This window comes from Ixodes scapularis, unplaced genomic scaffold, assembly GCF_016920785.2.
Source record: "Ixodes scapularis isolate PalLabHiFi unplaced genomic scaffold, ASM1692078v2 PGA_scaffold13__105_contigs__length_92229423, whole genome shotgun sequence".
NCBI classification, from domain to species: Eukaryota; Metazoa; Arthropoda; class Arachnida; order Ixodida; family Ixodidae; genus Ixodes; species Ixodes scapularis.
In genome coordinates this window covers 22,521,755-22,534,734 of record NW_024609839.1, presented here as the reverse complement: position 1 = coordinate 22,534,734, position 12,980 = coordinate 22,521,755, and the positions used below count along the sequence as shown (strand labels likewise).

General features: G+C 47.4%; 1 protein-coding gene across 1 annotated transcript in view; it reads left to right on the top strand.

Annotated features, from left to right (window-relative positions):
- LOC120844441 (neprilysin-2-like) overlaps positions 1–12,980 on the top strand; it is an 85,625-nt gene that overhangs the window by 39,331 nt on the left and 33,314 nt on the right. The window contains exons 13-14 of the mRNA XM_042289729.1: positions 10,537–10,595; positions 12,272–12,323. Coding sequence (XP_042145663.1) covers positions 10,537–10,595; positions 12,272–12,323 — 111 coding nt within the window. The remainder of the gene's footprint in view (positions 1–10,536; positions 10,596–12,271; positions 12,324–12,980) is intronic.

Sequence of the window (12,980 nt, the reverse complement as noted above, 5' to 3'; positions counted from 1 at the left end):
TATGTTGAACTAAATTGGACCACGACAGTCATAACCAGTGGGACAATTTCAAAACAGTATAACAAAGCTATGTACCTCATACATTACCTGCCACGTTGCAATTGCAGTATGAAGAAAGCCATTTTTCTGTGCCAGGTCAATTAAAAGAAAAGAATTAGAAAATAAAAGCGTCATTGATATATATATATATATATATATATATATATATATATATATATATATATTTGTACAGCGTTTTACCTGTAATGGAGAGGTCCCGGGTTCGATACATGGACTAGGTGCATTTTTTTGGTCGCGCACCAATCACCTAGCTGTGTTTGGAGATTTGTGTTTGTCCTTTGGCCCTCTTGTTCCCTTTCTCCAGGGAATATTTTTTCGGCATTGATATATTTTATTTTGTTTCTCTTAAATGCTACTTATTTCATCACTTGAATTGAGAATGTCTCTAGCCCCGGCATAAAGTAATGCGCAAAACCAAGACGTAGTTATAACAGCTAGCACGCCGCAACATTAAAATCGTGACGTAAATGGCTGCGACGACATAGTCGTCATGAGTAGGACTCTTTTTAATGCACCATTGTGGAATGTGTAGCACCTGCGCAGCATGTAGATTTGAAGTTGGGAGACAGTAAATGAGAAACGTTTTTGCTAAATATGAGCCTCCTTAGATCTGAGGTATCTCTAGGGATATGATACCTTTACTGCAGCATTTCTTTGAACTGTATGAATATTTCGAGCGTAAACAAACAAAAGTGTTTGATGACGCGTCATGTCGAACTGCACAGAAGTCCACGTTTAATCCCGTGGGCATGGGATCTTGAAATTTGCAAAATAATGTAGATGGTAAAGGAAGTTTCTGTTGATTATAACAAGAAATGACTAGTGACACATTCAACACATGTGCCTTGTAATTATGATGACTCCAGGACAGCGCCACCTTGCGTGCTTTTGAAGGCCATTCATATGGTGAGCGGCGAAATATCCGCGGGTGCCACTTTGGCTTTCACCTTGTATTCAACGGTCGTACATCATGCCTCGGCAGAAATTGTGCAGGATTTCACTAAGTAGTCTGCTCAGCGTGTGTGAGTCTGGCTGAAGTGCAGCACAACTGGGTAAAAAATGGCGTCGTTTGTTTTCTTGCACTAAAATACTACTTCAAATGACACATTCATGTTGATAAACTTCTGGTTTAACCCACTACATCTGCCACGGCGAATATGGTATATTTGTTTCTTATAATTCGAACAAAATAAAACTGAGAAAATAATGTCTCATCAAATTGAAAATAGGAAAGCGAAATTAGAGAACCTCTCACGTGTGTACTCAACACTCTAGTGAAAGCGTCTTCGTTTATCCTGTTGGTTCCAATGTATTTTGTGAGTGCTGGTTTCTTATTAATTCCAAGTTCATTCTTTTTTTTATTCTGTAAACCAGTAAACAAACATTTACTAATAATACCTGGCAGGCAGAAGAGGTATTCCAGAGTCGCTTCAATTAAATACCTGCTTATTCACTCAGTCGACTCGAAACATGCGAGACCACCTCGCGATCAAAGTCTCAATTCTAATGCGTCAGTGATACTTCAGGGTCTCCGAAAATTATGTATACACCTGCCGTGAATTTCTATCGCTTGTATGCTTAATTTTGCGGACCCCAATGTGCATACCGCGTGATTTGCATTTTATCAAGTGATTTTAAAGTTGTAAACAATTCTTAGTTAAAATTGAATGGAAGAAATTAATGAATCACCTATATTTGCCGGGTCATGTCTAACAATTAGGAGTTTGTGAAAATTTATGCTTTTCTTTTAAGCAAGTAGCGATGTAACAAACTTGTTTGTCACGTATTCGATATGGGAGGTTCTAAGCGTTAGTCGCTGACAAGCATTTGTTGGTCAGCATCCGTCGAGTCTCACTTGGCAACTCGGCAACTTTGTTTGCAACATAACTGTGCGCGCGTGCATATTGTCACGGGTGGTGACCAAAATAAAAGGAAATAAACGGGAAGAAATGAACGTTTAATGTGGCGAACTTGTGCCAAAAAATATAGGGAGAACAAAGATAATAACAGAGCGTTGCGGGCGTCGAAGTCGGCGTAGCAGCGCAGTCGAACGCTGGAGCGAAACTGACTCCGGCTTGCCTGCGGAGCCGCTTTTGTACACACGTTGGCTTCTGGAGCATTCGACGTAGAAGGTTCGACGCGTAGAAAATTCTGACCTCGAATCAGCTAGACGGTTCTCGATTTCACCAGAACATTGCATTACAGTGTTAACAAAAATGCATAGCCGCGGCCAGGAATTGAACCCTGGCCCTTCGCGTGGGAGGCAAGCGCGATAACCGTTAGGCTACGGCCGCGCTGCCTACTTGGCGCGCGGCATTACTCCCCCCTTAAAAAGTGCATCGCCCCGATGCATTTCAAAAGAAAACAAAGCACATAAAAAGAACGGTAAACTAAAGAGTCACTTGAAACACATAAGATTCACAGTCCTATCGAGCGTAGTACGGCTTCAGGCGCACGACGTGGACGACTTCAGGTCGTGGTGGGCGGCGTGATGATGTTCTTGTTCCGTCGGGCATCACCTCGTAGTTCAGCTCGCCGAGGCGACGAAGTACCTTGTATGGTCCAAAGTACCGTTTCAGCAGTTTCTCACTCAGGCCGCGGCGACGGATGGGCGTCCACACTCACACCCTGTCTCCGGGCTGGAAGTGAACGTCCCTGCGACGAAGGTTGTAGCGGCCCGCGTCGACGCGTTGCTGGTCTTGAATCATGAGTCGGGCGAGCTGGCGGACTTCTTCGGCACGTTGAGCAAGCGCCTGGGCGTCGTCGCTCTCATGGTCAGATGGCTCATGGGGCAGCATTGCGTCCAGCATGGTCGTTACCTTCCGACCATGTACCAGCTGGAAAGGGGTGAATCCAGTGGTCTCCTGAACCGCCGTATTGTAGGCAAACGTGACGTAGGGCAACACCTCGTCCCACGTCTTGTGCTCTACGTCGACGTACATAGAGATCATATCGGCGATTGTCTTGTTGAGTCGCTCGGTCAGCCCGTTGGTCTGCGGGTGGTATGCAGTGGTTCGACGATGGCCGGTGCCACTGAGACGAAGGATTTCTTGCGTCAGCTGGGCCATAAACGAAGATCCGCGATCTGTAATCAGAACTTCGGGTGCGCCGTGCCGGAGGACGATGGACTCGATGAAAAACTTGGCGACTTCCACAGCAGTCCCTGAAGGAAGAGCTTTCGTTTCGGCGTACCGCGTGAGATAATCTGTGGCGACGATGATCCAGCGGTTCCCCGACGTCGAAGGCGGAAAAGGACCAAGTAGCTCCATTCCGATCTGCTGGAAGGGTGTAGTTGGAGGAGAAATGGGCTGCAGAAGTCCGGCCGGCCTCGTCGGCGGTTTCTTGCGTCGCTGGCACTCGTGGCATGATCGTGTGTACAGGTGGACGGTCTTGGGGAGCTTCGGCCAGTAATACTTTTCACGAATACGGGCCAGTGTCCGGCTGTAACCAAGGTGTCCGGATGTCGGGTCGTTGTGGCAGGCTTGGAAGATCTCCTCTCGAAGGTCACTCGGGATTACCAGCAACCACGGTGTGTTCTTGTCGCCGAAGTTCTCTTTGTAGAGTACACCTTGTCGGCTGGCGAAGGTCGGCAGTACTCGTGAGAAGACACGTGGCACGGTACTCCTGCCTCCTTCCAGGCGCTCGATTAATGCGCGCAGCTCAGGATCGTCCCGTTGACGTCGTGCCATATCGTCGGTGTTCACTGCTCCTAGGAAGCACTCGTCGTCATTGTCGTCGCTGCAGCCGGAAGGGGTTTCGACGGGGGCTCTGGACAGGCAGTCGGCGTCGCTGTGCTTGCGGCCTGACTTATAGACCACTGTCATGTTGAACTCTTGTAGTCGAAGACTCCATCGAGCGAGGCGTCCTGACGGGTCCTTCAGGTTCGCAAGCCAGCAGAGCGAGTGGTGGTCCGTGACTACACGGAACGGGCTCCCGTACAAGCACGGACGAAACTTCGTTATTGCCCAGACGACCGCAAGGCATTCTTTCTCGGTCGTGGAGTAATTTTTTTCCGCCTTGGACAATGTCCGACTTGCGTAGGCGATGACTCGCTCGATGCCTTCTTGCACTTGGACTAGTACTGCGCCCAGTCCCGCGTTACTTGCGTCCGTGTGAATTTCTGTTTCCGCATCCTGGTCGAAATGTCCAAGCACAGGAGGAGTCTGGAGTCGTCGTTTCAGTTCGTCGAATGCTTGCTGTTGCTCCTCGGCCCACTGGAACTTCTCGGCGTCCTTCCTGAGATTCGTAAGTGGTGCGGAAATCCTTGCGAAATCCCGAACGAAGCATCGATAATAGGCACAAAGTCCAAGGAATCTTCGCACGGCCTTCTTATCTGTCGGCGCTGGAAATGCCGCGACGGCGCGAGTGTTCTCGGGGTCTGGGCGGACGCCTTCGTTACTAACCACGTGGCCAAGGAACTTCAGTTCGTCATAGGCGAACCGGCACTTTGACGGCTTGAGTGTGAGTCCGGCGGTCTGAATGGCTTGAAGAACAGCTCGGAGTCGTCTCAAGTGCTCGTCGAACTCAGCTGAAAATACTACGACGTCGTCAAGGTAGACGAGACAACTCTGCCACTTCAGTCCTGCCAGTACGGTGTCCATGACACGCTGGAAAGTTGCTGGCGCCGTGCATAGTCCGAAGGGCATCACCTTGAACTCGTACAACCCATCCGGCGTGACGAAAGCTGTCTTCTCTCGGTCCCGTTCGTCGACTTCGATCTGCCAGTAGCCGCTCTTCAGGTCCATCGATGAGAAGTATCGAGAGTGGCGCAGCCGGTCTAACGTGTCGTCGATGCGGGGAAGTGGGTAGACGTCTTTCTTCGTCACCGCGTTCAGCTGCCGGTAGTCCACGCAGAACCTAAGCGTTCCGTCCGTCTTCTTAACCAGCACGACTGGAGAGGCCCATGGACTGCTTGAAGCTTGGATGATGTCGTCATTCAGCATCTCTTGAACTTGCTGATGGATCACCTCCCTTTCCTTAGCGGAGACTCTGTACGGCGATCGATGCACAGGGCGCGCGTCTTCCTCGGTAACGATGCGGTGCTTGGCAACCGCGGTCTGGCGCACCTTCGACGACGTCGCAAAGCAGTCGCGGTATTCGGCGAGGAGGTTAACCAGCTGACGCCGTTTAGGGTCCGGAAGCTTAGGGTCAATGTCGAGCTGCGCTGGCGACGTACTGTCTTGCTGTGGCGGCGAGGATTCGTCAGTAATCGCGGTGACTTCGGCGGGGTTTCGGAGTTTCTCGACGTGGCCCACGGCTGCACCTTTCGTGAGGTGTTGCGTTTCGTTTCGGAAGTTCGTCACGAGGGCCACAGTCCGCCCATCCTGAAGTTCAGCTACTCCCCTTGCGACGCCTATGCCTCTTCCCAGGAGCAGTTGGAGGCTTCCCTCGAGAAGAACTTCGCCAGAGGAAGCTTCATCGATCCCGACAAGTACGAAAACACTCGACCGCGGTGGTAGGTTTACGTGGTTTGCGAGGACTCGGACCGTGGGTGACGTCGCTTGGGGTTCCTCCGCTGGTGGAGCAGGTTTTCGTAGCGTCAGCCGGTTTGTTCCGAGGTCGATGACGGCGCCATACTCGCAGAGAAAGTCCATTCCGAGGAGAACGTCCCTCGAACAGTCATGCAGAACGACGAACTTGACAGGGCACGTTTCACCGTGGATCTCGACGCGAGCAGTGCATCTCCCGACTGGTGTGATGAGATGTCCTCCGGCGGTTCGTATTTGGGGTCCTTCCCACGGCGTCATGACTTTTCGAAGGCGGCGGGAGAGCCTCCCACTCAGGACTGAGTAGTCTGCTCCGGTGTCCACAAGTGCCAATGCGTCGTGGCCGTCGATGACGACGTTTAGGTTGTTGGACACCGTTGCAGGGGCGTCGTAGCGATGCGTGACGTCGGGAGAGTGGGAGCGCTCCGGCGTTCTTGGAGGCTCTTTACTCGGGTCGTCTTCGGCAACGGCACCTCCAGGCGTTGCCGCACTTAGTTTTCCCAACGGGATAGGGGGGACAGGCTGTCACGGCGCGACCGACGGAAAGGCGACGCGGAACGTCGGGGGGATGGAGAACGGGAACCTCGTGGTGCGGTGGGCGCTGATGACGGAGGGCGACGGAGGTATTCTTCGATGTCCCTTGGTCGTTCTCCAAAACGAGGTCGACGGTCGTTTGGAGCGAATCCTCGCAGGCCGAGCTGGCGGTAGGGGCACCTCCGGTAAACGTGGTCAGTCTCCCCGCAGTGGAAGCACACCGGGCGTCCGTCATCCGTGCGCCACACGTCGGTCTTTCGAAGTCCACGCTGCTCTTGGCGCGGCGCGTACTGCGGCGAAGAGACTTCTCGTTGGGGTGCAGCTGGGTACTGCCGAGCAATAGGAGGCTGCGGACGACGAACAACGGCGGCATAGGTCACAGCTGGTGGTTTCGGTGCGGCGTCGGCGAGAACGTCTGGCTGGAGCGCTTGCTGGACCTTTTCTCGAACAATCTCGGCGATCGAGAGTGAAGCTGGGTGTTCGGCGGCAGGTATCAGCTTCTTCAGTTCTTCACGGACGATGTCCCGGACTATTTCTCGGATCCCCGGAATATTGGTGCTGAGGGCGCAGCTTGACGGCGTGGGTGCAGCGACGGCAGGAGCTCGGTGGAAGTGAGCGGCTCGTGCTTGCAGGGCCCGTTCAATGTTGGTCGCCTCTGTTACAAACGTTTCGACGGTGGTCGGCGAGTTGCGGACCAGGCCTCCGAAAATGTCATCTCGAACGCCTCGCATCAGGATCCGCAACTTCTTTTCGTCAGTGGCTTGAGGGTCGGCGCGAGTGACCAGGCGCAGGACATCCTCGACGAAACTGGTGATGGTCTCGTTTGCGCCCTGGGTTCTCATTCGAAGAAGGTCCTCGGCCCTCTCCCGTCGATACTGGTTTGTGAAAGTTCGCCTCAACTCATTCTTGCAGGCGGTCCACGAGATCAATGATGTCTCCCGATTCTCGAACCAGTGTCTGGCCGTTCCTTCGAGCGCTAAGTAAAGGTTCTGCAGGCGCTGGTCGTCCGTCCATCGGTTGTGCTCGGCCACCCGCTCGTACTGTTGAAGCCAGTCTTCGACGTCTTCGTGGGCGTCCCCGTAGAATGGCGTCGGAGTCCGGGGTGCGACTGGCAGGTAGATGAAGAGAGCAGCGGCCCGGGTCTGTGACTGCTGGCCGTCCATCGTCGGCTTCGTCGGCTGCTTGGTCCTGGGTGGCAGAAGTCCGTATTCCGGGTGCAGACCTTGGGTGCGGCGACTGGTCCGAGTTTCAGGTTCCGCGTCGAGTGGTGTTCTCACGGGGCTCGGAATCGGGCTTGCACTGCGGGCCCTGGGAGGGGAACGCTGCACGGGCATGCGCTACCCCGCACCTCCACCAAAATGTCACGGGTGGTGACCAAAATAAAAGGAAATAAACGGGAAGAAATAAACGTTTAATGTGGCGACCTTGTGCCAAAAAATAAAGGGAGAACAAAGATAATAACAGAGCGTCGCGGGCGTCGAAGTCGGCGTAGCAGCACAGTCGAACGCTGGAGCGAAACTGACTCCGGCTTGCCTGCGGAGCCGCTTTTGTACACACGTTGGCTTCTGGAGCATTCGACGTAGAAGGTTCGACGCGTAGAAAATTCTGACCTCGAATCAGCTAGACGGTTCTCGATTTCACCAGAACATCACATTACAGTGTTAACAAAAATGCATAGCCGCGGCCAGGAATTGAACCCTGGCCCTTCGCGTGGGAGGCAAGCGCGATAACCGTTAGGCTACGGCCGCGCTGCCTACTTGGCGCGCGGCAATATCTATGACGAGAGCACGTCATTTCCTCTGGTGAATGGAAATGCTTTTTCTACAGCAGCCTCTAAAATCCCCCCCCCCCCAAAAAAAAAAAAAAAAAAGAATCAAAGTCAAAGAGGTTGTGAATGGCCTTGACGCACGTTGCGCAAGCTGTAATGTGAACGTCCGGGCTTGTTTTTGCACATTCCAAAGTTATTTTTTTGTAGAAACAGCAAGTTCGTGGCGCTCTGATTCTTTAGAAAAATAAGTTGCAAATGTGATAATTGACCTATATGCGAATTAACATAGCCACACCGTGCCTTGATTAGCGCGTCATTTGCTAACATCCTTCCAGCTCCGTCACAGGTGGGTGCCCGTAACGTGGTACGATCAAAACCTATCGTCGCAAATGCAAAATTGTCAGATACCACCAAGATTCTAAAGGGTGAAACTCGATCACCAGCTTCATTTCTAAAGTTTGACCGCTGAGAATATCTTTTTGGGTATAAATATAGCAGTGCACCTTTGAAGAAAAAACGATTAGTATTACCTAAAAGTCACGCGACAGGCCTTCTATGCTTAATATGCCTAATTTTACTTTTTGTCTAAAGTTCTGGAGTGCACGACGCTCTACCTAACCACCTGGTCATATCTTGTTGTACAAAGTTCGGCTATAAATTAAATGTAAATTATTTTTACTCTCAATTTATACTATCCATTTAAATAACTATATATGCAAGATGTACTTTATCTCAGTTCACAATTAAAAAGAAAGAAGTGAAATTGTTCCCACAATTAATTTTACTCAAGACAATAAATTTCCCCACGACGTATGCAAAACAAAATATTTTAGGTTCCCGCCCAAATGCGGATAAACCCCACAACTCTTTTTTATAGCTCGTTGCAATTAGCTCGAAAACTTCGTCAACAAATAAAACTAGTATTTCTGGTAAAAGGGGTAGGACACGAGGGGTAAACTGGTATTTTACCCATTTGTTTTACGCGTTCAACGTTTTTATTGCCCGTTTATGTTTTTATTTTTTATTCCCATTTGAAATAAAATGCTCGTAGGTTTCTTAGTGTATACACTACGTTTGTGATTGTTAGAACTCCAGTAATCGCAAAATCAATTTAGGAAAGTTTATAAGTTTCGTATTTCGACCAGTCAACTCAGGTGCAACTCTGGTGTCGCTGCGCAAGTTAGTCGCACTATGGAGTCCATTAACAACGTCGTCACGACATGTGGTTAAACGCGCTCTCAGTCTAGGCTTCCTCATGCCCCCTAGCTCTCCCAAGCTTTCCATGCTACGACCTTGATCCTCAAACGTTTCTGCCATTCTCTTGTCCTAATGACCTTCGTCCCGACGTCCGGGTGTACCTGGCTGGCCTGCCCTCGGTTTTTCGGCCACGGCGCCACGGCTCACCGGTTTTCTCTACAATCAAATGAGCAGCTCCCAACGTGAAAGAAGTTCTAAATGCCGAAGAAAGTTTGCTGTGCGGTAGGTTGGAATGTACAAGACAGCCGCCGGTTTCGATGTCCCGGTTTCGTAAAAGCCTACGCGACGACAGGCTTAAAAGCGTAATGTCGGGCGCCGTGGCTGTGCCTCGTGGTACGAGATGGCTTTGTGTGCGGACTATTTCAAAGTCGAGTGCACTTATACGCGAACCATGGCGAGTTCGTTCGTGACGATCTCGTCGTGGTGGCTGGAGCTGGTCACCAGCGGGTCGATGTAAAAATGACCAACTTGAAAAGACTCTTTATAAAAATAGCGACTGGGATCAGTTTCACAGATGTGGGAACTAGAAGACCCCGACCAAGTGGGAGATATGCCTTATGCCTGTTTCACATGCTGCGACTGTGCAAAAAACAAAAAAAAAATGGTGCGACAGCCGATGCAGCGACTGCGATCGCAATATTTGGTCTCACATACTCCAACAACCACGCAATTTCTGTCGGCGCGGCCGGCTCTTCTACCCAAGGTTAGTTGCAACGGACATGGACAGGACACATTTGACTTTGCCTAAAATGGGACAAAAACGTCTTAATAAAAAAAATCTTTTACGAGCACAATATATAACTAGAAATATATCATAATTAAGCATCAAACCAAAACCCTTTAGGTGCCTAAATTTGTTTTTTTGATATTGAGCTATCGCGGATGAAAGCTGGCTAATGAACGGTTGGTTGGCCAGAAAGCGATCGTACCGACTCTGCGATAAAATACCAACTTGGTGTTAACCAGTCGCAGAGCCACTGCGACAATGCGACTGCGATTTTAGACGCGCATTTACTGCAAATCGCACCGATTTCGGACGAGAATCGCAGCTTGTGATGCAGCATTTAGGCGTCATTTTCTCGGAACCTCGTGCTTGAAACGCGGACGGTAATCGAGGAAGCTAGAGCGCGAGATGCCGCGAGTGCTTGCAAGGGGATGCCGTGCCGCCAGGGACAGCGGGAAATGTACCTCACCGACGTACTGAACATGGCGGTCTTCGCGAATGGGGTTGGATTCGAAAGCCACGAGAATAAATAACTTTATCTACGGAACTAATGAGCCACTTACAGAGGAATTTGACCAAAAGTACCGCGACACCCTACGAGTCCCAGCAGTATAGCTATTGCATATTTTATTCTTGCCTTGTCTTAATCCCTTTAACATCCCGTTTCAAAAGTGCATAAAGCTGTGTTCTTGTCTTTTCGCTTCCAGTTTTCTCGATGACCCGGCCACAGTCAATGCAGAGTATATTCCTTACACGAATGCGCTAGGTAAGGTTCCATAAAACTTTGAATATTGATTATAGACAAAACAACTTGAGCCCAAACCAAGACCAGCGTGTAAGGACAACAAGGAAAGGAGTGCGTTAAAGTGCATTCACGCAAAGCTATGATGGCTCAAAAGGGCCCGCATAAAGGAAAACGTACTCTGGTATTGCAGAATATCTGGCAAGGAATCGTTTCAATCGTAGCGTCCTTCTGCCGTCCGACATGTTTTATTGCGATAATTAGTGTCCCCCAAATAGGTCGCAGTTTTTGTTTGCTCTCCCGTGTTCTGTATCTAGGAGTCATTTTATCTTTTATTTAAACATTTTTTTTATTTTATTCTTATGGAATGTGTAATAAAATTAGGCTTTAAAACAGTACCATACAACGTGTCATAAGGAGAAAAACAGCAACAAGCAAACAATAATACATCAACCGAGTCAAGTCACCCTGTCTACACCGCCTAAAATATATTTGTCCAAACAAAAATAGTCCAAGAGTAAATAAAAAATAAGGCACGCAAAACCAAATCCAGAAAAAAAACTGCAATGCTGTGAAATATTTGCTATCAAAAATATTATTTATTTTAATTCAATTAAAAAAGTGATGCTTTGGCTAATTGTGAGGATGCGGTATTAAATGTGAAATTCAGATCGCTCCACGACAGAACTTTTTGTTAAAGTGAAAATGTTGATGTTAATTTGAGTAATATCTTGAAAGACCCGAGGGGATGGTAGGTTTTTGTACAATATATTGTTTTTGGAAAAGGCATAGCGTTGTTTATAAATCGTAAGATAGCCATATTTTAAAGTAACAAAAGCTACTTTATTTGTTTTTTGTTTATGTATGCTACTTGGAACATAGAGGCAAGTTTGCTGCCTATGAGTACAGAAAATATACTGATGAAAAAATATAACAATCGAAATCGGTTGTTTATGTTTTGTAAATAAATTTGTATGCACTTTTTTATATTGGAATTTCTCAAATATTCCGAAATGATTCAAGATATAGGATAATATTCATATCAGTTTCAAACAAAATTTTGCGAGCCTCATAAATCATTTGTGAACAAGCGTTTCGCATACATTTTTTTGTGTGTTTTACTTGTGCCCATTTTTAAGTAGTATGCGTCTCATCGATGGCAAAGGGCTGTGGTAATTTCCTCGCGGTAGAACTATCTTTCGCCTAAACCAATAAATATCTTGTGCATACACTTATTTACAAAACAAAAGTATGTGAACAAAACTTCACATATTTGAAATTTTGACCTGAAACCGAATTTTCCAGGTTTAATATATTTAATATGTCTGCAGTTACATTCGATCCAATACGTTTTCTTACAAGGTTTCGGAATGACCTTCTAGCGTGCCCTCTCGCGATATAAAATTAATCTTTAGCTCTTTTGCCTTCCCTATTGTTTACTTATTGTGGAGGAACCTGAATATGGTGCCTTTATTCTTTACTTTATAGGGTGCCCTGGTTCATTTATTCTTAATTTCTTCTATTTTTATTTTTATTATGTATTAACTTTACTTTGGTTACTTTTTTGTTTGCATAGCCATTTATTCACTTATTGATTATTCATTACTGCACATGCTGGGGATAAGAGGAGCGCCTGGCCAAAAGATTGTTCAATTCGCAAAAAATGGAGCGACTTTAAATATAATTAATTTTTTCAACAGTTCTATATGCAGGGCTACTGCAGAGTCCATTTTATCAGAAGGATATTCCAATGTAAGTAATTATACTTTTCTATAATAATAATATCTTTATTAGCTTTGAAAAAATACAGGTGTAAGCGTGCTGGCCCACGAAAGCATAGATGCTTGTATGTGGGACCAGGCAGCCAACAAAATACCGTTACACATTGAACACTGGAGAAACAAAACAAACGAACAACAGCAATGTAGGCGTTTGGGCAACGAATACGCACCAAGTAATTATTTGATTATTATTGCGCGAGCGTGAGGCACCATTCTCTTACATTTTGTTTTACCGCATGAAAGGATGACAAGTTCAGCAAAGATTCTGGCAAACAGTTGAACATCGAAGGGATATAGTGTCGTTTTAACTTTTTTCCATAGTTTGTTTGTATTTTAGGGACCTTGAACCTATCTGTACGCCGTAAGTTTCTTTTTTTTACCTCTTGTTTAAATGTTCTACTATAATAATTACTTTGTTATTATCACATATTTATGAAACTGATTAAATGACAATACTTCTAACGCCCGCATTTTTTCTTCAATGTCTAGTTTATCGAACACTGACCCGTAAGAAATATTGTTTACACTATATTTTATGATTATATCAATTCCGTGTTTTTTGTACTCTGAACAATTCCCATATATCGTAATCCCATACCGTATAACAGATTCTCCTAGCGATCTGAAA